The 25019-nt window shown below is 49.5% G+C and overlaps 1 protein-coding gene across 2 annotated transcripts; it reads left to right on the plus strand.

Moving 5' to 3' along the window:
• Window positions 1-1752: 1752 nt before the first annotated feature.
• On the plus strand, window positions 1753-23163 carry LOC125704770 (CXXC-type zinc finger protein 4-like). 2 transcript variants are annotated; one of them, XM_048970778.1, is made up of 4 exons: window positions 1753-2067; window positions 2504-2614; window positions 3567-4511; window positions 22552-23163. In XM_048970778.1, the coding sequence occupies exons 3-4, from the start codon at window positions 3678-3680 to the stop codon at window positions 22594-22596; spliced, it is 879 nt and encodes a 292-aa protein (XP_048826735.1). In that variant the 5' UTR covers window positions 1753-2067; window positions 2504-2614; window positions 3567-3677; the 3' UTR covers window positions 22597-23163. The 2 variants fall into 2 exon arrangements, with proteins under 2 accessions (XP_048826735.1, XP_048826734.1); XM_048970777.1 differs by lacking the exon at window positions 2504-2614.
• Window positions 23164-25019: the final 1856 nt, after the last annotated feature.

The raw sequence follows: 25019 nt of genomic DNA on the forward strand, positions 1-25019 counted from the left end.
TCAGCTGCTCCTCCGAATCCTCCCTCAAGACAAAGGCAGGAGAATCTCCCTTTTCATTATTTTCTTTCCACTACTTGGATTTCACTGAAGTTTATAATCAATGTTTCACATGTATGGATCTAAATCAGCATCAGAATCAGAATCATAACGCTTTTATTATCCCTGAGGGAATTGACTAATGATGATTTTCACAGTGCCAGGCTGCGTATTCATGGGTCTCATTGAGAGTATCTGTGTATCTGTTCGGCCTGATGGGTTTCTGGGCACCGCATTCTGAGCAGTGAGTGAATGGAATCGAGGTGTAAAAGCAGGACATGGAGATGCGCATCATCTGGTGTCTCTGCCAGCCAGCGAGCCAGTCGCACATATGCTTGCGTTTCATGACCTCACTCCCCTAAAGATCCTGTTTCCCTCAGCTAAGAGCTGGGCTATGCTTACATCTGCTGCCGTGATTATTAATTATTCCTCAGAGATGACTTAAAAACCCAGGGAGACTGCGAGCGGGAGGAAACACAAAGGCCCGCAGACAGGAACAAAGGCAGCCACACGGGGACTGTTCTGCAGGCGCGGGGCCGTATTCGCTGTGCATGAGGTGCAGACCACCGAGGCAGATTTCCCTGGGGAGAGGGAGGCCAGCGAGATGAAACGGATTTCAGCCGAGGAGCATCTAGAGGCTTCTCTAGAATCCCCACAATGCCTCAGAGCTTTCATTTCAGAAACACGCTAACATACGCACACTCATCTGCTCACACAGCGCACGATTCACAATGGGTATGACTAACCCTACGACAGTCTGTTAGCCCATTGTAAAGTCGTATTTCCTTGTCTGTCCTCTTAGCTCATGTGAATATCTACATTTAGGAAGACGATAAGCTGATGATTATGAAGGCGCAAAGACTAACCAGACAGGCCGGGTAGGACACAGGCAGGCAGACCCAAGCTGCGGGCAGCACGTTTAGTTTGTTTTAAGCTACACACAAAACTATGAAGTTAAACGGCATAAAACTGGTGGATGGCTTCCTGTTAATGAGGAATCTGTTGTAGGATTGGAGACAATCATGGCATCAATGAGGACAAGAGGACACCTACAAATGAAGACAGGGAATCGACCACCATACATGAAATCATAATGTACAAAAAGACCACAATTATTGGTGGATATGTTTGTGGAAAACTCTAAAAAAGTACCGTCCATCTCTCAGGATTCCAGGGCTGGAATGGTTTTAATTCTCATATTAAGTGTGAAATTCACATTTACACGGTCTGACAGACATTGGTGAAAAGTTTGCTTTAATTCTGATGAATAGCCAACACAATGCCCTAAGAAATCTGTTTTCTATTCGGGTACAATTGCTATAGCTTAATCAGCAATACCGTATCTATATATGTATGTTATATATTTTAGGTTTTATACGTGTCAATTTTTAAAATAATACAATCATTTTAATTCGCATGCATATTGCGAGAGCTAAATAATATATTCGGATAACCCTATTCCCCTGCTTCCTAAAATAATTATCCTGCCTTGAATATATAAATCGTGAATAAACATGTAAACATAACCCTGCCCGGTGTATTTCATCACTGTCCGCCTGGATGGTAATTAATTTGGCAAGTTTCAAACGAGCCGCAAAATACTGCTTACGGCTCGTATAATCGCATTTTCACGCGTTTTAAACCCCGCCGTATGCGCCGGGGAACAAAAAAAAAAGGCGAGAAGGAAAGAAAAGGTTAAGTCGCGGAGAGCCCGGCCACCCCCACCGGCTGCTCCAGTCACTTCCAGCCAGCGAGCAGTAGGTGTCCGCATCTCCGCTCCGGCACCGACAGCCACACACGTCGACAGGGGGACCCGCAGCAGGCAGCACGGCGTCTGGCACGGCGCTGTAGCCCTTTCCGGAGCCGGTGCGATGTACCTTTTGTTTTGAAGCGGCCAGCCTCCCGTTCAACCCACCCAGCCCCCGGTCCAGTCTCCGGTCCAGTCTCCGGTCCAGCCTGTCTTGGGCTGATGCGCCGCTCCGTGCTGGCAGCCTGCTAGCGTCTGGATCGTCTTCTTTCATCGGGAATCCGGTAGGTGATGCTCCATTCTCCGCAGCCACTGCACTCGACCGGCTGATCCCTCCGGGTCTCTTACCCCGGTATCGGTCCCCACTTCGCATATCTCCCTAATGACCTTTGATCCGAGGGTCTCCGGCGGACCGGACCGCCGGTAATTAACGGCACCTCGGATCCGGGTGCAACGGTACCTTACTTAACGTGTATTTTTCTCAGCCTCTTTTATGTATTCTTCTCTTTTGCATTAAAACTTTCTTCATAATTTAATTATTGTAACCTATCTGAGTCGCCTTCGTCTTTTAATTATAAATAAAATTAATGTATATACTTTAAAAATACGGAGGGTGAGCCGTGGGAATTCTCCTGTATTTTTCATTCATGGGTATCATTTAAATGCCGGATATTATCTGATGTTTGTGCTTAGTATATATTGTATGTATGTTTTACACAGTGGCAATTAATGCAGAAAGCATCCAAAGTGCTCGATCACATACTGCGTCTTGAAAAGTTTCAGTCTAAAACTAAAGGACCGATGACTGATGACATTTCTCGACGCCTTAAGGTGAGACATTTCAGACATGTGCTCATAGTCCGATGCATTAAAACCGTCTGGGGAGATGGAGCACATTAAACTGAGCGCGGATCATCTTTTTACAGCCTGTAATATATTTATTCCCGCCTGACGAGACCCCATCATTTGGAGGCTGAGCCGCTGCCCCTTTGTTATCTGCAGAGCGCGAGGGTGCGCGTGCGGCGCGTATCAGGTGTGCTGATTAAAAGCAAAGCACCAACACAGGCTACATGTCTAATGGCCTTTTATCTAGGGAAACAAAACCCAGGCAGGCTAGCAGGAGGAAATGGAGTCCCGTCAGGCAGCTGACACAACAGTTGTCGAGTGTTTGGCTCCGGCTTGGTCAGGCTGAAATCTGCCTGCAGTGGCCATCTTGGAGTCCCTGGGTAACTGCTGTGACCTGGGAGCAGAGGTTCTCCTCAGAGAATCGTCAGGGCTGCTCAGTGGCCCAAAAATATGACCCCTCACCTAGATCTTTGTCTAGTCCAGGTGTTTAACGTGGATCAAAAAACAGTTTGTTATAGTGCTATAGGAGGGCTAACATATGTCTGTATGCCATGAGAAAAATTAATGAGATATTTACTGAAGGTGTCATTCTGAGCTTCCTTAAAAGCACGTTTAATGGTCCGCACACTTTTTGTAATATTGCATAAAATTAACGCTTATTGACTGTCTGATGCTCAGGCACTGTGACAGCCTTAGATGTTCTGTAGGTTTAGCTGCTGATCTTAGAATCATGAAACTTGGCTCCTGTTTTTATCCCTGGCCTTGTTTTAGGTGGGATTAAGGCAGACATTTCCTCTTTAATAATCGACTTGAAATACATCAGTTAAGGGAGTCATGGGATAAAACGGGGCACTTGGGATTCCCAGGCCACTCTCAGCGGAGTTTCATAATGAAGGGGTGTTGTGTCACATGTAAACATTGGTGTCTCTTGTTCCAGAGACGATGGCCAGCACAGTGAAGAGCTGTTTGTAACCCAGTACAGCTTGACGAAGGTGAATTCAGCCCTTGCACTGCAGATTTCTTGTCAAACCTCCAGTTAACTACAGCCATGTCGAGTATAAACAGCGCGCTCTGCGTGGAGAACGGACAAAACATCGACGTGTCACTCTTACAGAAGGATAATCTTCAGGTGGACTCGAGTGGATTAAACTCAGTTTTGGATTATAATGCAGAGATGGAACGCTACCGGTCCTTCGCAAACTTCTACAAAACGAACGGGGCATTTCCACAGACTGCGAAGATTGCTCGCATAACCACGCCAATTTTCCCCAGCGCCCGAATCGGCGTGTCCCCCTGGAACTGCGATAACGCCATGCTCTGGGGAAGAAAGTCAGCAGCAATCAACCCTAATAGGACCAGCATGCAGAGAAATGAGTCCCAGAGGGCCGAGAAGCCTGGCGTGCCGCCAGAGACGTTGCAAATGGCAAATAATAATTTCCTCTCCACCTTATCCCCCGAACACTGCAGACCTTTAGCGGGGGAATGCATGAACAAGCTGAAATGCGGCGGAGCAGCTGAAGCGGAGATAATGAATCTCCCAGAACGCGTCGGAACTTTTTCCACCATCCCGGCTTTAGGGGGCATCTCATTACCTCCCGGGGTCATCGTCATGACAGCCCTTCACTCCCCCGCAGCCTCGGCCGCCGTTACAGACAGTGCGTTTCAAATTGCCAATCTGGCAGACTGCCCGCAGAATAATTCCTCAGCATCCAGCAGTAACCCGGCCAAGAAGAAGAGGAAAAGGTGCGGGGTGTGCGCCCCCTGCAGGCGGCTGATCAACTGCGGGGTGTGCAGCAGCTGTCGGAATCGCAAGACCGGCCACCAGATCTGCAAGTTCAGGAAATGCGAGGAGCTGAAGAAGAAGCCTGGCGCGTCGCTGGAGGTGAGCTGGGCAGCCTGCGTGTCACACTGAGCATTAACCTTTTATTTAGTCCCGCTTAAGTCCTCGCAGCCACATCCACGCGCAGCCCTGCTACCAGAGCATGCTGGCCTTCTGAGCTCTGCCTGCCCGCCTGGCCTAATTGGCGGTAATTAGGGGCGTTTGCGCGGAGCACAAGCTGAGCTTGGCTCAGACGCCTCTAATTGCTGCCAGTCAGGCTGGTGCTGGAAGGCGTCCGAGCGGCCCTGGGCCTGGCGCCGCTCCAAGCTGAGCTGGGAAATGCTTTTCAGCAGCACTGATGCCTCTCTGCGCTCGCTCACCCATTTTAGCCAATTATGTAAACTGGCTGTGGACGGGCGAATCAATATCCCACGCATGTTCTTGTGGGGGGGGGGGGGGGGCTGAGCGGGGCAGGGTCGTGCGCACGCACAGGCGGCGCCCCGCGGTCAGCAGCCGGGTCCCTGAGCTCCGCAGCCCAGGGCTTTGGGACGGATTAATTGGCCGTTGTCCCTCCGTGGTGCTGGCTGACTGCCGTGGGCCGTCTCCGGGGCCCAGTCTGCCCCCTTCTCATTCGTTTAAATTCACTCTCAACGTTTATCACTAAGCAACGTAAATGCTGAAATCAGGCAGAGGGGAGGAGGGAGAGTTGTTGTTGTTGTTTTATTGAAGTTTTTTTAGGTATCATACAATGAAAACTGGACATCAGACTGTGGCACTTAGCTATGTTTGTAAAATAATTTATTTACTGTATGTCCCCCACGCCAAGAGGATTTCGATATGCTGTTAATTTAATTGTGTTGCAACTGACCACTTTAGATACAAACCACAAATTAACTAATTTGAGTCTGCGCTAAAGGAGAGGTAATTCGTCTTTTTCGCCTTTGGTAGAAAGTTTTTTTAGTTTCTTTGGTTCAAAGTTCAGTGGGTGTCTCTAGAGATTCCTTAATGTACAGTCTTTTCTTTATGAGCAGAGCGAATCCCAAATAATTCTGGTTAATTAAAGATAATATCTCTGTAAACACGACTGTATGGTACCTGGCATCAGTTGCACGGGATCTCCTGACGGTGTTTGTCTGTCACCAAGTAAAATCGATTCATACATGAAGTACAAATTCTCCTTTCAAAGTGTGAAATGAAGTAACACCAGAGTAAATCTGAAACGCATCTCTGGTCACACCAAGATAGTCTGAAGGATATCAGTTCCTAGGACAGACAGGAGAGTAATGTCCCCAGCCGGGTGCAGGACAGCTCAGCAGTGCCCCTGCTGGTCTCAGTGGCCGTAGCACCTGAGACACGTTCCCTCAAATTAACAAACACCAGTGTGCAGGTACAATGTGAACATATCCTTTTTGCCATTTGTCTGGAAATGTGATGGTTTCTAATAAATATGTCAATATTTTAATGGGATCTCATTCAGGTCAGTATCGGAGCCGCTTATCAGCATCTTACGGAATCGATAAACAAGCTTTAAACTGTCTGTAATGGCTGAGGTAGCCAACACAGTCTTACTTACAGATTAAAGCCACTTCTCCTTCATTCCAGCTGCAAGTTTACTTATCAGAAGCCTTTACAAAATGTAGCTGGGTGCATTCTTATTGTGGTATTAATCCTTAAATGGAGCTGGGCAATTTACCAGAGCAAGTGTGGCACCTTTCTCCTGATAGTGCTTTCGGTATCCGTGGCGATCTGCCCAACACAGCTTTGTGACTTTGCAGTCGCTCCTCCCCATACAGAGACCCGCTGCTTGCTTTGTGTGGATGTGATGATAACATCTACAGAGACTCTACATTCTCTGCCTGTGCTGCACGAGCAGCAAACTCTGACTTTGGCTGCTGTGGGTTCACCTGCAGATCCCAGGGGGTACATCCAGCCTCATTAGGATTCCCGCCCTGCACACAGCATGGCGCACACAGACACACACACACAGACACACACAACATGCCGCTTCACTGTGCGTGCTGTGATACATACTTTCTGCCTTGGGGGTAGTGATAAGACCCTGGCACTCAGGCACATTTGCCTGTCAGTGTTTCCACTTGGGAATCACCCTGAACTAATTATGTCTTAAGCCGCAGTGGAAAATGCAAATCACAGTTTTACTCACACCCCTGAAATCAGAGAGCCGATTTACTCTAATGCCGTTTAATTTGGTTTGCTAATGCAGGACATCAGAGGGCTTCCTGGTCTCTGTGCTGCCCGGTGTTGGTACTTCCGGGTCTCAATGCTGCTTCGTCCAGGTGCTTCCTGGTCCCGCTCCTGCTTGATCTTGGTACTGTGTCATTTGGTCCCGAGTTACTCCCTGGCTTTGGTACACCCCAGTCTTGGACTTGCCCACTTTCAGCTCTTCTTAGTTTCAGTGCTACCTTATTTCTGTCTTTGTACTGCTTGGTCCAGGTACCGCCTGGTCTTGATTTTGCTAGATCTAGATACATCCTAATCTTAGTACTCCCCAGTATCAGTACTCCCTGGTTTCAGTGCTGCCCAGTATCAGTACTCCCCAGTATCAGTACTCCCCAGTATCAGTACTCCCCAGTATCAGTACTGCCCAGTCTCAGTACTGCTTGCTCTTGGTGCTGCCTATTCTCAGTACTTTCTGATCCCATTGCTTCCTGGTCTTATTACTGCCTGCTCTCAGTACTTCCCGGTCTTGGTGCTTTTGGTATCAATATTGCATGTCTCGGTACTGCCTGGATTCAGTACTACTTGAAGTGATTCTTACACTCGTTAATGTCTGGTGTTGGTCTTCTAATGTCCTGGTCTTCGTTCTGTCTGGTCTCAGTACTTCCTGCTTCCTGCACTCTCTGCTCTTGGTATCTCTTACTGTTGGTGCTTTTGGTCTCAGTTCTGCCTATTCTTAGTAAGGCCTGTTCTTGGTCATTTCCGGTCCCAATGCTTTCTGGTCTCGTTGCTAACTGCTCTCGGTACTCCCTGGACTCAGTACTTTCTGGTCTCGATACTGCCTGCTCTCGGTGCTGCTCGGATGCAGTACTTTCTGGTCTCGATACTGCCTGCTCTCGGTGCTGCTCGGACTCAGTACTTTCTGGTCTCGATACTGCCTGCTCTCAGTACTGCCCAGGTTTGGTATTTTCAGTTTTTTTTTTAAATTTGTTCATTTAGCGCATGTCATCTTTGGGATACCTATAAATATATATCCTTTTCGTCTCTAATGTTTTCAGCATGTCTTCTGCAATAGAGGAAGGGGTAGCTTCTCATGCTACGTAACACCCCCATAACGATTCAGTCATTTTCTCAGGATCTGAAGCTGTATTTCACAGTCTGGGGCAGGAATGATTTTAGTGTGACAAAAGCACGGCCTCCATAATGACTGTGGCTGTGGACACCACCTATGAAAGTCATCACTACCAGTGAGAAGCTCATTTAAAAAAACAGACAAAATGTGATTATGCAATTACCAATTATGTAATTATATTGTGCCTCTTGTTGCAAAAGTAGAGATAGTGATGTCCAGCTCCGTGGTTTGTAACCATGCCATCGATCGCCACTGGTATGATGAAAAGGTCGCTCGCTCAGACCGTCCAGTGATGGCTGTGGGCTGGTAATGAGCGTCTTTCTGGAAATAATGAGGAGGTTCCTGTTTGATGTCATGTCTTAAACCTTGTTTAATCCTCAGTTTACTCTGTTTCGTATTCACCATTTCATGTGTTTTTTTTCTCAGCATTTTGTTAGTAAAATAAAAGTTTAGTGGATTCTGCTGTCATAATAATTTGTTTAGAAGACTGTTTACCTTTGAGCATCCGCTGCCCCCTCCTGCCTGGCCGTTACTATGTCTGCTTATGGATTCTGGTGGTTTGTGAGTTTCTTACACCTTAGAATCATAGTTTATTATTGGGCTGGAAATGGGTGGGGGACAAGACTGGGCAGGTGGGACAGGATTTTGGGAAGCGCGACAGGTGGGACAGGGGCTGACATAATCAGGGTTTGCTAGACACTAGTTCATTTTTTTGGAACCCAAGAACAGGTAGTAGTCATCAAGAAGGAAAAGAAGATGACTGGACTCTCTGGAGCACTGTGAAAGGCGCGTCTCTCCAGCCCTTCCCACAGCTCTGTGTGCACATACCTCTTTATTGGCTCCTTGTTTGCTTTGTGTATGTTGAATAAATACAAACCAATGACAGTCGGGCTGCACAAAACCATTTTAATGGCACTGGTTTCATCTTAAAAGCCAGTCAGTTGTATGCTTTCATCCTGCTCCTGGATCCTGTCAGGCAAACTGCTCTTAGCCCATGAGTAACTAACCAACGAAAATGTCCCAGTGAATCGTGTAACGCTCTCACTGTCAGGTTTGCATACTGGACATGCTGCAGGAAATGTTCCAGTGAATCGTGTAACGCTCTCACTGTCAGGTTTGCATACTGGACATGCTGCAGGAAATGTTCCAGTGAATGGTGTAACGCTCTCACTGTCAGGTTTGCATACTGGACACGCTGCAGGAAATGTACTGGGTGACGTCTCGTCACGGGGCCTGACTAGATTTTACTGGCAGTGTTAAGTCAGCGAGGGACAGGCTGCCAGTCAGAGATCAGGCGGCGTGCACGCTGAACGCACCTCGGAGCCGCAGAACCCTTAGCAGCAGCTGATGGACACTGATCCGGCTCTTCGACATTCTTGAGCTTAATGAGAGGATGAGAGTGAAGATCCTTGAGGCTCATTTGCGCTCACTCCAGTAATTGCTTGGCCGTGTGTTTCACCACTATCTGCCGGTATCCCTCCTGATTAAATCTGCACTGGGAGACACCTGCCCCGACACATGTCCGGCAGCTCTTCAGGTGAATGTACAGTTCGATTCAGGGTTCCTGAGGTGGCTGAGGTGCAGGCCTAACCACAGACCTTCCCACAGTGGGTTGTGTAAGGTGAGGTCAGATGCAGAGTGCAGCATCACTATGATGCAGGACTAATAAGAACAGCATGAAAACTATGCCAGTCCAGAAAACCAAGTCCGCTTTTACACTTAAATCATTTGAAGCAATTTTAAAAGCTGTTGGTGTAATTTTTACTTTCCAGCTGTTTAAAGGGGCTAAACATATAACAAAATGAATCATTGAGTCCTACTGGGCTTTTCACTAAACTGCTAGTGTTAATTCCATTACTGCTAATTGGGCTGCCTGCCAGGCTCTCATGCTAAGCTAGGTAGCTCTAAGTTTGTGTCCCAAAGCCTTTCCACTGCCAGAGCTGTGGACCTCCAGCTGAAGGAGCTGTCGCTCCCTCGCCCTCCCCCTCCCTTTCCGGTGTTCCGTGTGTCTCCTGTAACCTTGTGACAGTCTTGCATCTGCAGTGTGAAACGCGGCTGTTTCACCTGAAAACCAGGTCGTATCCACACAATAATCAGCTGTAATGCTGGTGAGGCTGATTGCCGGATGACACTTTAAGGGGTGTGTGGAACGCTGGCTTCACTGCGGACATGACGCCGCGTCCTGTCAGAAGGCGCGCTTAATGAGAGACCGCCAGCAGCTCTGGGAGAGACACGCTCTCTATCGCGTTTGTTTAGACACTCTCGGAATAGGTGGCGCTTTCTGCCCAGCTAATGGACAGCTTCTCTGGAAGGGCGTCTGTGTGGCCTAGACTGACAGCCATGCCGCTCACCGGAGCCCGCTGTCATAAAAACAACAGGCTCGTCTGATTGGGCCTAGAAGGAAAATGGGAAAACAGCCGTAAATAACTACAAGTCCGGAATAAAAATCTCCTAACGGTTCTCCACATAAATCGCAACTCCACGTTCCCGTTGAGACAACAGGGTTCTGTCATCTCACCACACAAACCGCTTAATTATGCCGGGGTCCCCGTGTGGCACCTCGGGCTACTCACCGAAGTGGGCGCCGTTTTTCCAGCTCACTGTGTCAGCTGCAATTTACACTGATCGCTTTATTCCCTGGACCTGGGGTCTATGAAGCACCGATTCACTGTTCTGCTCTTCATCTCAAGTTTTTCCCTCCTGGCTGCCGGCGATTAAGGCTGAGGCATAGCGTGAGAGCCAGAGACCTCACTCCCATTATAGGTGATTCAGCCCCCACCCCACCAGTGGTTTGCTGAATATGTTAATGACTTTCAGTCTGGGTTTCTTGCTCAGTGGTACAACAGCAAACCTCTCCCACGTATAGTGTCCGGTTTGGTCACAGATGGCAACCTGTGAGTGAACTGTGAACAAAGGGAGGGACAGGTCACCTTTAAATGACCACAGTAGGAACACATTTGTGGTTGACACTGTCCCTTACAAAAATGTCCTATGGTAATTACCACACAGATCCTGTGGTAGAATGCAACACAAAATGTGCGGTATTTGTGTGGTGTTTTTGCCTGTGGTACTGCGGATATTCCTGTGCTATTCCTGAAGTATTTTCGTGTGATACTGTGGGGTTTGTGTGGTATTTTGGAACATTTTATCACAGCAGGATTGTGATATTTTTCTGGTATTTCTGTGGTAGCTTTGTGGTGTTCCTGTGATAAACTTGGTATATCTGTGGTATTACTTGCTGTTCCTGTAACATAGTACATGGGTGCCCTGTAGTACTCCAATAGTAGCTTTGGGGTATTCCTGTGGTATTACTTGCTGTTCCTGTAGCATAGTACATGGGTGCCCTGTAGTACTCCAGTAGTAGCTTTGTTGTATTCCTGTGGTATTACTTGCTGTTCCTATAATATAGTACATGGGTGCCCTGTAATACTCCAGTAGTAGCTTTGTTGTATTTCTGTGGTATTACTTGCTGTTCCTGTAGCATAGTACATGGGTGCCCTGTAGTACTCCAATAGTAGCTTTGGGATATTCCTGTGGTATTACTTGCTGTTCCTGTAGCATAGTACATGGGTGCCCTGTAATACTCCTGCAGTAGCTTTGTTGTATTCCTGTGGTATTACTTGCTGTTCCTGTAGCATAGTACATGGGTGCCCTGTAGTACTCCAATAGTAGCTTTGAGATATTCCTGTGCTATTACTTGCTGTTCCTGTAGCATAGTACATGTGTGCCCTGTAGTACTCCAGTAGTAGCTTTGGGATATTCCTGTGCTATTACTTGCTGTTCCTGTAGCATAGTACATGTGTGCCCTGTAGTACTCCAGTAGTAGCTTTGGGGTATTCCTGTGGTATTACTTGCTGTGTTCTTTATGACCTCTCTTATGGTATCTTTACACACGGAAAAATGACCAATGATGCAAAATGGCGTCACAAATGTTATATATAATTTGATGTTTAATTGAATGTCTTGCATCCTTTCCCATGTGACTTATGCCTCCACAGTGGGATATGGCTGCCTAACTGCTTATGGAAATATACAAAGCAAATAATGATTATAGATTAGATTTAATGACAGCCCGTGTCAAAGTCATGATTAAAATAGCATTTCTAATAAACTAGTACCATAAACTGACAGAGGAGCAGTGTCATCATCACTGGGTCCATCTGAAATCTTGGAGACCTTCATTACTTTTGCCTCCTACTGAGGAATGGGAGACCATCTCCACCCCTGTGAAGGTCTGAGCCAACAGGGTGAGCTAGCCTACCACAAGAGTACCACATGTGATATTTTCCAAACCACACAATTGTGGTATTACCACAAGTGTGTACCAGAAGACGTGCTGTAGAATTCCAGTGATATCATGTTAGGATATGGTATTTATGTGGTATATCGCAGGAACACCACCTGATTACCAAAGTACTTCATCATTTCTGGTGATGTGTTCTGTATCTGCATGCTTCCCTCCAGAAGCTGCTTGGCACTCTTGCAGGTCTTCCTACACGCTAATGTGTTGGACAGTCAGTGTATTTCTGTGTGTGTTTGCACTGCAAGATTCAATGAAGTGAAGTGTGGCGTGGGGGTTAGGGTCCTGGCTTCAGCTGATTCACATTTATTTGGGGATTTTAGCAAGATTCAGGTCATTTGAGCGTTGTGAGGCAATCGCTCCTTAATCTTTCCCACGTGAGACAGTCTGCCGTCTTTCACCAGAGTATTTTGTGGCTGTCAGTGATCCAGGCCTGTGTTTTGCTGTGCGCTGAATGTGGCTGCCTGCCACTCACTGTACTCTTGTGTCAAACATCTGATGCTTCTCCGGCAGAAATGCTTTTGCATTTTTGATGGGGAGCCTGAAGTCAGACGTATGAAGTAAATGGCTGCCCTGGGGCCTACAGTGCCAGTTCAGGCACATTTCAGTGAAGTCAGGCGTATGAAGTAAATGGCTGCCCTGGGGCCTGCAGTACCAGTTCAGGCACATATTAGTGAAGTCAGGCGTATGAAATAAATGGCTGCCCTGGGGCCTGCAGTGCCAGTTCAGGCACATTTTAGTGAAGTCAGGCGTATGAAATAAATGGCTGCCCTGGGGCCTGCAGTGCCAGTTCAGGCACATATTAGTGAAGTCAGGCGTATGAAATAAATGGCTGCCCTGGGGCCTGCAGTGCCAGTTCAGGCACATTTTAGTGAAGTCAGGCGTATGAAATAAATGGCTGCCCTGGGGCCTGCAGTGCCAGTTCAGGCACATTTTAGTGAAGTCAGGCGTATGAAGTAAATGGCTGCCCTGGGGCCTGCAGTCCTAGTTCAGGCACATTTTAGTGAAGTCAGGCGTATGAAGTAAATGGCTGCCCTGGGGCCTGCAGTGCCAGTTCAGGCACATTTTAGTGAAGTCAGGCGTATGAAATAAATGGCTGCCCTGGGGCCTGCAGTGCCAGTTCAGGCACATTTTAGTGAAGTCAGGCGTATGAAATAAATGGCTGCCCTGGGGCCTGCAGTGCCAGTTCAGGCACATTTTAGTGAAGTCAGGCGTATGAAGTAAATGGCTGCCCTGGGGCCTGCAGTGCCAGTTCAGGCACATTTTACCTTTGGATTCCTACTAAAACCAAACCTGCTCACTTTCTTTATGATTGGAGAATTTTGTGAGTTTAAAACATCGTTGCTTACATGACATGTTTTGGCATATTGCAGAACTTGACTCCAATGACTAGTTGTAGTTATCTGTATGATGAATTAGTCACATTTTTATGAGGGGATCAGTAATTAACAGCTGTGCCATACAAATGAAGTTTAATATATTAAAATTACCCATGCTGAGCCTAGTTGATACAAATATCTGCAACTGCTTATCCAGCACAGTGCTGGCCCTGAATAGGACACATCAGAAAGTACTGGAAATATGAATATGAATATTTGTTCTGGAATATTTACAGTGAATTCATCCTTTCTTATCATACATTTTGCAGATAATGTAACAGAATTATGAAAAGTGAGCTTGTATTTAAATGGCTTTCAGCCTTTGCATTCCGACGATTGTATGTTAAATAGCAGTGAATCCACTGGACCAGGAGCCCCCAGTCTTACATGCTGCGCACCACTGTACACTGGCATGTCCACGGCTGCTGTGAGTACCATTCGCATGGATTCATGGTTTACTACGTAACTTGAAATCCTTCATTTTTATGACATGCATATATGCGCTTACATACACCATGTTTATTTGCCTGTTACTGCCGGAGACAGATCAGCACTGTTTTCCTTTGCGTATATATATGCAGTTGGGTGGAATTTTGCTTTAATTTAATGTAATATTTCAAGGTTCATCATGCAAGCAAAACCATATGACACAGAACCTGCTGGATCCTGCAAACCCAGACCATCATGACAGGAACACAATGGATCTTGCAAGCCCAGAACCATATGATAGGGAACCCACTAGATCCCATGAACCTAGATACACATGATGGGGAACCCACTAGATCCAGCGAGCCCTAAACACATGACAGAGAACCCGCTGGATCTGCCGAGCCCTAACCACATGACAGGGAACCCGCTGGATCCAGCGAGCCCTAACCACATGACAGGGAACCCTCTGGATTGAGTGAGCCCTGCTTTGCATTTTGATTTCGGAAGCGTTGCAGTGTGTTGCCTCATTTGCCTCCCTCTCAGAGACTCCCTCATCATCCAGGGTGACGCTTGGCGATGCCTACCCCGCTTCAGAGAATTTTTAGATTTCGGTCGGGGAAGCGAACATTTCCGTGACAGATCCCCTGGTAGCATCACGCGTCTGCGCTCTGCCTGTGAATCACAGCTCCCCTTCCTGCCTGCATGTGTGTACACACCCCCTCCTGTTTTACAGGATGCCACAGCAGATGAGCGAACGGCTAATTGAGATTGCAGCTTGTCACTTAGCACTTAGCAGCAGACCTGAAGGAATGGAGAGGCAGGCAGGGCAGCCTGTTTCCCTTCATGGGAGTGAATTACACAGCATTGCAGAATGGGAGATCCTGGACAATTATTAACCGCTACCTTAGGCCTGTGCTACTCATGCAATGTGTAACAGCAAGCACAGTGTGTAACAGCAAGCATAGTGTGTAACAGCAAGCACAGTGCGTAACAGCAAGCATAGTGTGAAACAGCAAGCATAGTATGTAACAGCAAGCATAGACTGTAACAGCAAGCACAGTGTGTAACAGCAAGCGCAGTGTGTAACAGCAAGCACAGTGTGTAACAGCAAGCATAGTGTGAAACAGCAAGCATAGTATGTAACAGCAAGTGCAGTGTGTAACAGCAAGCACAGTGAGTAGCAGCAAATGCAATGTGTAACAGATGGTGTGTAAGGCTTCTCATTCATCATTACATTAGTCTTTTGCCGCCACAGTTTAAGATGTGTGTGACAATCTGCTTCACAGTCTTCAAAAAATACATACAGCTTAAGCGCCCAATGCTACAGCAAATCTTTAAGGCCAGGAAAGTCATGGGGCAGGAAACATTTACAGCTTGTATCTACATTTTATTAAACTCTGTTAACCTCAGAAATAAATCTGCATGTTTTGCTAACATGGGAAATCTCCAACTGACCTCAAAGAGAAGATTTATATCCCTTCATTGAGTTTTGTGACAGTAAAATATTGGCCCTTTAACCATACAGGGGTACTGCTGTGGTCTCGATGTTAGGTCACAGTGTGAGTCACAGCACCAAATGTGAGTCACAGCCCCCGCGCAAGTCTTAGCCTTCAGTGCGAGTCATTGCATGACGCCTTATTTTACTTATCTTTAGTAACCATTCAGAAAATCAGTTATCAGTTCTGGGCGCTGCCTAAATCTCTCTCGATCTCTTAAGCCTTTTGCTAGGTTGATTCCCTACAGTGGCGTGGCTCCGTGTGCCATCTGCTGCCGAAGGCGTATGGATGGATGGATGGATACACAGGCATGCTTCATGTGTAAATTCTCAATTACATTTGAATAACCGCATAATTATACTACGAGCATTCTGCAGAATTTTTTTAGTTCTCTGGTCATATTTCTCAGTGATACACGGTTCCTCCCCTTTGCCATGGTGTTTGTGACTTCCTGAGTCCATAGCCTCATGCACTCTGCATCCCAGCTGTATCTCATGGTCAGATGAATACATGTTATGCAGTTAGCAGGCCTCTTGCTAGCAGAGCTTTCCATTTATCTGTTTGTGCGGCTGGATCGTACTGCAGCCTGGCTTGTTGGTTCACTCGCTGTCCATGGTCGACCAGCCAGTAATCGCCAGGCAGGATAAAACGAATAACGCGTTGTCAGTCCAGTGGTGACAATGCAGTAGCTCTGTATGCATTTTGGAATTAAAAATATACAGTTTCTCCTGTTGTCCTCTTATGCAAGCACTTTATTATATTTCAGAGTATTGAATTATTGACATTGAATTATTATCTTGGAATCTCAGGAACGGACTTGGTTGCGTATGTTTGAGGCCTGTGCCTCTCTCGTATTACACCCTAATCATACAGTCTTACTGCTGGCTGCTCTGGCATTTTGGGCCTTATTTAATCTCAGAAATAACAGGAGCATCTGGGCGAGGAATCATACAGGATGTGCTAAGCGTGTGAGCGTGACGTCAGCTGCAGGAGTGGGCATGATTTGGCCCCCCAAGTGTGTGCTTAGCGTGTCAGTGTGGTGTCAGCTGCAGGAGTGGGCACGATTTGGCCCCACGAGCGTGTCCATAACATGTAAGTTTGATGTCAGCTGCACGAGAGGGCATGATGTGGCCCCACGAGCGTGTGCGTAGCGTGTGAGTGTGACATCAGCTGCACGAGAGGGCATGATGTGGCCCCACGACCGTGTGCGTAGCGTGCGAGTGTGACACCAGCTGCACGAGAGGGCATGATGTGGCCCCCCAAGTGTGTGCGTAGCATATGAGTCTGATGTCAGCATCTGACTTGACATTGAAGGGCATCTAACATCCTGCTTGCCATTAAGTAACAGGCTGAGTGGCCAGAGGAAAGATGATCTTTCTGTGATTCCCATTCAACATTTTGTTTCTTTGGCATAAATTTGTTTCCTCTGCTCAGACACAGACAGACAGGTTGAGTAGTAACATGTAATGTTCATGCATGTGATGCACATACGTGTCCTCTGATTGGGCAGCAATGTCATACGGGCTCTGCGTGTCTCACACGCCTAACTGCAGACGTCCTTGTGTGTGCAGCTGAATAGCAGAGTGAAAAGCAAGGTTTTCCTCTGAATAGAGGTCGAGGCAATCAGGCAGGGGCGTGTAAATGGAGCCGCTGTTAATGCTATCCACCGCCCCCCCCCCCCCCCCGAGCCCCCCCTGACTGATTGTTCTGCCTTGCAGGCTTGAGCCGTCCCTCCCCAGCACTCCTGCGGAATAACATGGCTGGAAAAGCGTAACACGTCTGTTAAGCGCTGTCACCTGTCAGGGCCGCTAGCCCCACCACCTTCCTGTCTGCTTGTTTCCTTTTTGTTTTAATTCCTCTTTTTGCGTAAGATGCTCACTGATGGTTGTTGTCACTGTGCGATGAGGTGGCAGACAAAGGTTGGTAAACTTCCTGCTTACGGAGAGAGGTCCCGTCGGCGTGAACATGCAGACGAGTTTAAACGCAAACGTGCAGAAGCTGAAATAATGCGGCTTCTTGTGAATTGGAAATGATGCCGGGCTGCGGCGAGGGGGTGCAAAATGTATTGGTAACTATGGCACCGAGCCAGCCAACAAGGAGCGAGAGCGAGGGAGAGAGGGAGTCTGGTGTCAGGCTAGAAATTATTTATTTATTTGGAAAGCTGTCAGAATTTCTTCGGAAGAATTGCAGTTGTGGAAGGTGGCGTGCTTCCCAGGCCCAGCGTTAATAAATAATGGGCATGTCAGGGTAACGCATGGCCCTGCGTTATAATGAGCATCCGGGAGCGTGTGACCAGCGTCCCGGCCGCCGATTTATCTTCCTGCGTGGAGGGACGCTCTGCCTCCTGACAGCACGCCAGCCATGCTCCCCGCCGCCGTGCCGCTCACAGTCGCGCTCTCTGCTATTTTTAAGCCTGTCTTTTTCCATCCCGATGCATTTTTCATGTTTCACGTGCCAAAGTTCCAAAGACTTCATTTGGGGAGGGGGGAGATTTGCGTTTCTCAGCAATATCCTGCCTCAATTACAGAGGGCTCCAGATTTTATGAAAGGAGGAAATAGCGCGTCCCAAAAAGCGATAGGGAGGTGGCGGGGTTGCGGAGTTCAAAAGGGTAATTTATCCCCCGTCTGTGGGTGTGGTGGCACTATTTAAGATGCGTGTGGGGTTTCACCGGGGAATATGAGTGCGTTCGGGGGTGGGGGGGCCGTGGCTGGGATCATCGTGGAGCCCTTGGCGTTTAGCTGGCGACTGTTTTCGCCTCTTCTGCTCCATCACCCTGACATTAGCCATTGATTCCGACTCCCCAGGACTGCTCATTATCATCTACATCACACCACTGCGGTAACCCCCCCCCCCACTAGAACTGGCCAGGCAGCGGGCCCCAGGGGGGATGAGACTGAGGGACAGGTTGGGGAACAGTCTAGGAGACAGACTCGGGGTGAGGTTGTGGGACAGTCAGAGAGACAGACTAGAAGACAGACCAAGAAAAATGCTGCAAGACAGGACAGTTCATACTGATTTAACCTTGCAGCTCTAGCAAGACACACAAGGTCTGTCATGAGCCCATGGCTTTTCTTCCTGTCCCTCCATACCCGGGATCCCCCTGCCCCACGGGTCTCAGTGTGCTTTCTGTCCCTCCATACCCGGGATCCCCCTGCCCCACGGGTCTCAGTGTGCTTTCTGTCCCTCCATACCCGGGATCCCCCTGCCCCACGGGTCTCAGTGTGCTTTCTGTCCCTCCATACCCGGGATCCCCCTGCCCCACGAGTCTCAGTGTGCTTTCTGTCCCTCCATACCCGGGATCCCTCTGCCCCACGGGTCTCAGTGTGCTTTCTGTCCCTCCATACCCGGGATCCCCCTGCCCCACGGGTCTCAGTGTGCTTTCTGTCCCTCCATACCCGGGATCCCCCTGCCCCACGAGTCTCAGTGTGCTTTCTGTCCCTCCATACCCGGGATCCCCCTGCCCCACGGGTCTCAGTGTGCTTTCTGTCCCTCCATACCCGGGATCCCTCTGCCCCACGAGTCTCAGTGTGCTTTCTGCCCCTCCATACCCAGGGACCCCCTGCCCCACGGGTCTCAGTGTGCTTTCTGTCCCTCCATACCCGGGATCCCCTTGCCCCACGAGTCTCAGTGTGCTTTCTGCCCCTCCATACCCGGGGACCCCCTGCCCCACGGGTCTCAGTGTGCTTTCTGTCCCTCCATACCTGGGATCCCCCTGCCCCACGGGTCTCAGTGTGCTTTCTGTCCCTCCATACCCGTAATCCCTCTGCCCCACGGGTCTCAGTGTGCTTTCTGTCCCTCCATACCCAGGATCCCCCTGCCCCACAAGTCTCAGTGTGCTTTCTGTCCCTCCATACCCGGGATCCCCCTGCCCCACGGGTCTCAGTGTGCTTTCGGTCCCTCCATACCCGGGATCCCTCTGGTCCATGAGTCTCAGTGTGCTTTCTGTCCCTCCGTACCCGGGATCCCTCTGCCTCATGTGTCTCAGTGTGCTGTCGGTCCCTCCATACCCGGGATCCCCCTGCCCCACGAGTCTCAGTGTGCTTTCTGTCCCTCCATACCCAGGGACCCCCTGCCCCACGGGTCTCAGTGTGCTTTCTGTCCCTCCATACCCGGGATCCCCCTGCCCCACGAGTCTCAGTGTGCTTTCTGCCCCTCCATACCCGGGGACCCCCTGCCCCACGGGTCACAGTGTGCTTTCTGTCCCTCCATACCCGGGATCCCCCTGCCCCACGGGTCTCAGTGTGCTTTCTGTCCCTCCATACCCGTAATCCCTCTGCCCCACGGGTCTCAGTGTGCTTTCTGTCCCTCCATACCCAGGATTCCCCTGCCCCACAAGTCTCAGTGTGCTTTCTGTCCCTCCATACCCGGGATCCCCCTGCCCCACGGGTCTCAGTGTGCTTTCTGTCCCTCCATACCCAGGATTCCCCTGCCCCACAAGTCTCAGTGTGCTTTCTGTCCCTCCATACCCGGGATCCCCCTGCCCCACGGGTCTCAGTGTGCTTTCTGCCCCTCCGTACCCGGGATCCCTCTGCCTCATGGGTCTCAGTGTGCTTTCTGTCCCTCCGTACCCGGGATCCCTCTGCCCCACGGGTCTCAGTGTGCTTTCTGTCCCTCCATGCCCGGGATCCCTCTGGTCCATGAGTCTCAGTGTACTTTCTGTCCCTCCATACCCGGGATCCCTCTGGTCCACGAGTCTCAGTGTGCTTTCTGTCTATCCATACCCGGGATCCCTCTGGTCCACGAGTCTCAGTGTGCTTTCTGTCCCTCCGTACCCGGGATCCCTCTGCCTCATGGGTCTCAGTGTGCTGTCGGTGCCTCCATACCCGGGATTCCCCTGCCCCACGAGTCTCAGTGTGCTTTCTGTCCCTCCATACCCGTAATCCCTCTGCCCCACGGGTCTCAGTGTGCTTTCTGTCCCTCCATACCCAGGATTCCCCTGCCCCACAAGTCTCAGTGTGCTTTCTGTCCCTCCATACCCGGGATCCCCCTGCCCCACGGGTCTCAGTGTGCTTTCTGTCCCTCCATACCCAGGATTCCCCTGCCCCACAAGTCTCAGTGTGCTTTCTGTCCCTCCATACCCGGGATCCCCCTGCCCCACGGGTCTCAGTGTGCTTTCTGCCCCTCCGTACCCGGGATCCCTCTGCCTCATGGGTCTCAGTGTGCTTTCTGTCCCTCCGTACCCGGGATCCCTCTGCCCCACGGGTCTCAGTGTGCTTTCTGTCCCTCCATGCCCGGGATCCCTCTGGTCCATGAGTCTCAGTGTACTTTCTGTCCCTCCATACCCGGGATCCCTCTGGTCCACGAGTCTCAGTGTGCTTTCTGTCTATCCATACCCGGGATCCCTCTGGTCCACGAGTCTCAGTGTGCTTTCTGTCCCTCCGTACCCGGGATCCCTCTGCCTCATGGGTCTCAGTGTGCTGTCGGTGCCTCCATACCCGGGATTCCCCTGCCCCACGAGTCTCAGTGTGCTTTCGGTCCCTCCATACCCGGGATCCCCCTGCCCCATGAGTCTCAGTGTGCTTTCTGCCCCTCCGTACCTGGGATCCCTCTGCCTCATGGGTCTCAGTGTGCTTTCTGTCCCTCCGTACCCGGGATCCCTCTGCCCCACGGGTCTCAGTGTGCTTTCTGTCCCTCCATACCCGGGATCCCTCTGGTCCATGGGTCTCAGTGTGCTTTCTGTCCCTCCATGCCCGGGATCCCTCTGCCCCACGGGTCTCAGTGTGCTTTCAGTCCCTCTATACCCGGGATCCCTCTGGTCCATGGGTCTCAGTGTGCTTTCTGTCCCTCCACACCAGGGATTCCCCTGCCCCACGGGTCTCACTGTGCTTTCTGTCCCTCCATACCTGGGATCCCTCTGCTTTCAGTCCCTGTATACCCAGTGTTGCTCTACCCTGCAAGTTTCAGCACACTTTCTGCCTCTTTGTACCCGGGGTCACTTCACCCTGTGGGTCTCAGCAGGCTTCCTGTTCCACCTTGAAGTGCAGTGCTGGCATTATGGATGGTGCTGAGCCACGCTTCCATTCAGGCTGATCAGTGGCACCCGTATTGATTCCAAGCCCCATGTTTACGCAAACCTCCTGCTCTACAGTTTGGGATTCTGCAGTTCTGTCCCTGGGTGTCTGATACTGAGCCTGACTCACACAAGGCCTTTTTTATCATGCAAAGTCACGCCTGTTTCTTTTAATTGTAAGGAAGTTTTGCTTCTGGGCCCTGTGTGCTGCTCTTAATTAATGAAGAAGATGGATGAAGGTGTTCAGAGCACCGATGTCACCTCAGCTGGCCCAGTGCCATGTCATTCACTGGCCGTTTGGTCCTCCACCGCCTGCCAAGGTGGCTTCCTCGCAGCTTCTGCCCGTCCGAGACCCTGTACTCAGATAGTACTGGAGGTTTGTTTATTATGTTGATGGCGACTTGCCGATGTCAGAGGTGTGTACCTGAGGCGTGGCGTGCCAGACTCATGCAGGACAGAGAGCACAGCTGCGGGTGTGTGTCGCATGTTACTGTGTGACAGTGTTGGCCCTGTTCCTTCTGTCAGAGATAAATGGTGCGGATTGAAAATGGCTGCTTATACGGAACATATACACACATGACATTCATGCACTGTGCAGCAGCTTTTGGGATGCAGCAGCTTATAATAATTTTGTATTTTCTAAAATCTGACACCATTTTAGATGTTTATATTGAACTCTTCTCACATACTGTTGTCCTTTTTACCTTTTACCAAATTCAAATGCAGATTTTGAGGTTTTCAAATGCCAGTTGTTCATGATGTAGGTGAAGCAGCAAAAATGGAAGAGCAATAAAACAGGGAAACACCACAGAAGGTTCATGGGAAAGGAACCCTGTGTCCTCACAGGGTCAGAATGTGATTCCAGGGCACGTGGGTTTGGTCCCACTTTCATTTAAAGGACCCACACCCTTTGGGATGCCCATTTACCCAGATCTGCTTCTGAGATGCACACCACACAAACAGTCCTCAGATGGGTCATCTTTGGTGATAACTGGAACCGTCGCTTCCCTGTCCTGTATGCATGTATAATATGGCTGAAGGTTAAGATTCAATATAAACAAATACATGAATAATAAGGGGACTGCAGATGATGGCCGTTGCGTAGATAACTGGACAATGTGAAAATCTTCATGTTTCAGCACACGCCTCTCTCTCGCTTCTGTGTTTGTCTCCTGTAGAGGGCACCGGTGAGTGGGGGCGAGGCTTTCCGGTGGTTCTTCTAGCTCTCCAGCCACAGCACCACCGACGTCAGGTGGCGCACTGCTCTGTGCTAGTGGGCCCTGGAAAACCGGACTCCATCTTTCCGAGCGGAGAGAGTCGGAGGAGACGGAGGAAGCGGAAGGTGTTGGAATAACCCTGAGATCCCTCTCTCGTGTAATAATGTCCCTTTCAGCTGTATCATTATGTATATTTTTGATGTTAATCAATGTTTCAGTGTTGTGACTGTACAGATGACAGTCATTTCAAATGGACTCAAAAGACAATCATGGCAAAGAAACTGAATAAAGATGCAACGAGCATGAGCGTGCAGCACAAAACTACAGAATAAATCTGGAGCAATAATCTCATGGCTAATCTCACTATTGCCTCCTGATCTGACTAAGCGCCGCTTCACGGCCTTTAGTCTGGCTGTGTTTCACTCAACATATTGACCTGGGATTTGCACACACGCCCTCACACACACTCAGATGCATCCCTTACTGCTGATTTCCAGAATCTGAGACCGCCGTCTATCTTCACAAATGACCCACACAGAAGGGGCTTTTCTGTCAGCCGTACCCCCCCCCCCCCCCCCCCCCAGAATAGAGCACATCATCTTGTGGCTGAGAGGGGTGGGGGTCTCGCACAGGGATGGGACTGTAACCTGAAGGGATTTCAGGTGCAGCTCCAAAGCCTTGACTCTTTGAGACGCATAATTTTCTTTAAAGCCATCTGACATATATAACTTCAGAGGAAAATGCCATCATTTTTCACAGGATGATTTTAAGAGTTTAAGGATTTCTTAATTACTATGTGACATGACAGATAAGCGTTTTAGCAGTTTATGTTGTTTTAAGTCCAGCGGGACTGAGAAACTGGTAAGTTTTATTAGCATATTCCTGGGATGACTGAGACTCTCTGGCAGTGCTGCACTGGAGCAGCCTGGCGTTCACTGGGAGGTGAGTGAGACCCCGGGTCTGAGGGTGGAAAGCGCACATTCCAGCTCAATGATTAATTATTCAATAAGTTGCTCATTGTCTTAATCCCTGCTGTTGCATGTATAAATGTGTTTTGGTTTTAAGGGTTATTAAGGATTTGTATATTGCTGTTGTGATGCTTTTATGTGTTCAATAAAAAAGATGGAAAAAGCTGATTTGGTAGCAGCCATGCAGTTTCTGCGGCGCGGAGAATTAAACGTCACTCTGGACTGAGCAGATGCTGCCAGCTTGTTTGGATCAGTCACAAGTGGGGCCGAGAGCAGCCACCCCCGCCCCCCCCCGCAGCTGTGTTAGGTTCTTCCTGCCTCAAGGCTCAATCCATCACCAGGCCAAGGTGATAAGGCAGATGAGAGGGCGGCAGGGGGAAGGATTAAAAGCCAGCATTCAGTTCCTGACCCCCCACACCAGGGAAAATGCTTAGACAGAGCGGCCCCCATGGGTGCCGCAGAAGGAACTCTCTTCCCCGCCACCATTTCGCTTTTCTGTTTTTGCGATACAAAAACAGGATCAGGAAGGAGTGCTGAGCTCCCAACCCTCTGAACATGTGCAATTCCGACTACATGAGAATACACAGCAATAGAGAGACCTAATAGATTGCATGTCATTTTCATACAAGCAACAGACATCTCTGAGACTATCAATGAAGAATAAACATGTTTTTTACCCTTTTCCGAGCCCCGTGTTCACGCCCACCACTGCGGGCTTTCCTTCTTCCTGATGACATTACCTGAGCACACGGATGAGCTGGCTGATGGCTTCACCTGTAAGAGTTCCGTGTGAGCTGGAATACTGCGGCTGAAAGCCGCTGCCGTGGAGGCCCCATGCACCTGATACCGGCCTGGATGCAGGATTTCGGCATGACATCTCCCCTGCGACACGTTGACAGCACCGGGGGACGCACATGGGGAGCAGCATGCCGTCGGTCTGCGCCGGGAACACCTGATGGTCCCAAGGTCTCTTCAGTGTGGAGAGAAGATCTCAGATGTCAGAGACGGCAGCCAAGTAGGACAAAGCAGGTGGGATTCAGGGAATGCTCTGTGTATGTGAATATATATATATATATATATATATATATATATATATATATATATATACCTTACCCTGTCGCTTACCCAGCCTGTGGTTACCCTGCCGCTTACCCACCCTGTGGTCACCCTGTCGCTTACACCAGCCTGTGGTTACCCTGTCGCTTGCCCAGCCTGTGGTTACCCTGTCGCTTGCCCAGCCTGTGGTTACCCTGTCGCTTACCCAGCCTGTGGTCACCCTGTCGCTTACACCAGCCTGTGGTTACACTGCCGCTTACCCAGCCCGTGGTTACACTGCCGCTTACCCAGCCCGTGGTTACCCTGTCGCTTACCCAGCCCGTGGTTACACTGCCGCTTACCCAGCCCGTGGTTACCCTGTCGCTTACCCAGCCCGTGGTTACACTGCCGCTTACCCAGCCTGTG

Source organism: Brienomyrus brachyistius, chromosome 12, assembly GCF_023856365.1.
Source record: "Brienomyrus brachyistius isolate T26 chromosome 12, BBRACH_0.4, whole genome shotgun sequence".
NCBI classification, from domain to species: Eukaryota; Metazoa; Chordata; class Actinopteri; order Osteoglossiformes; family Mormyridae; genus Brienomyrus; species Brienomyrus brachyistius.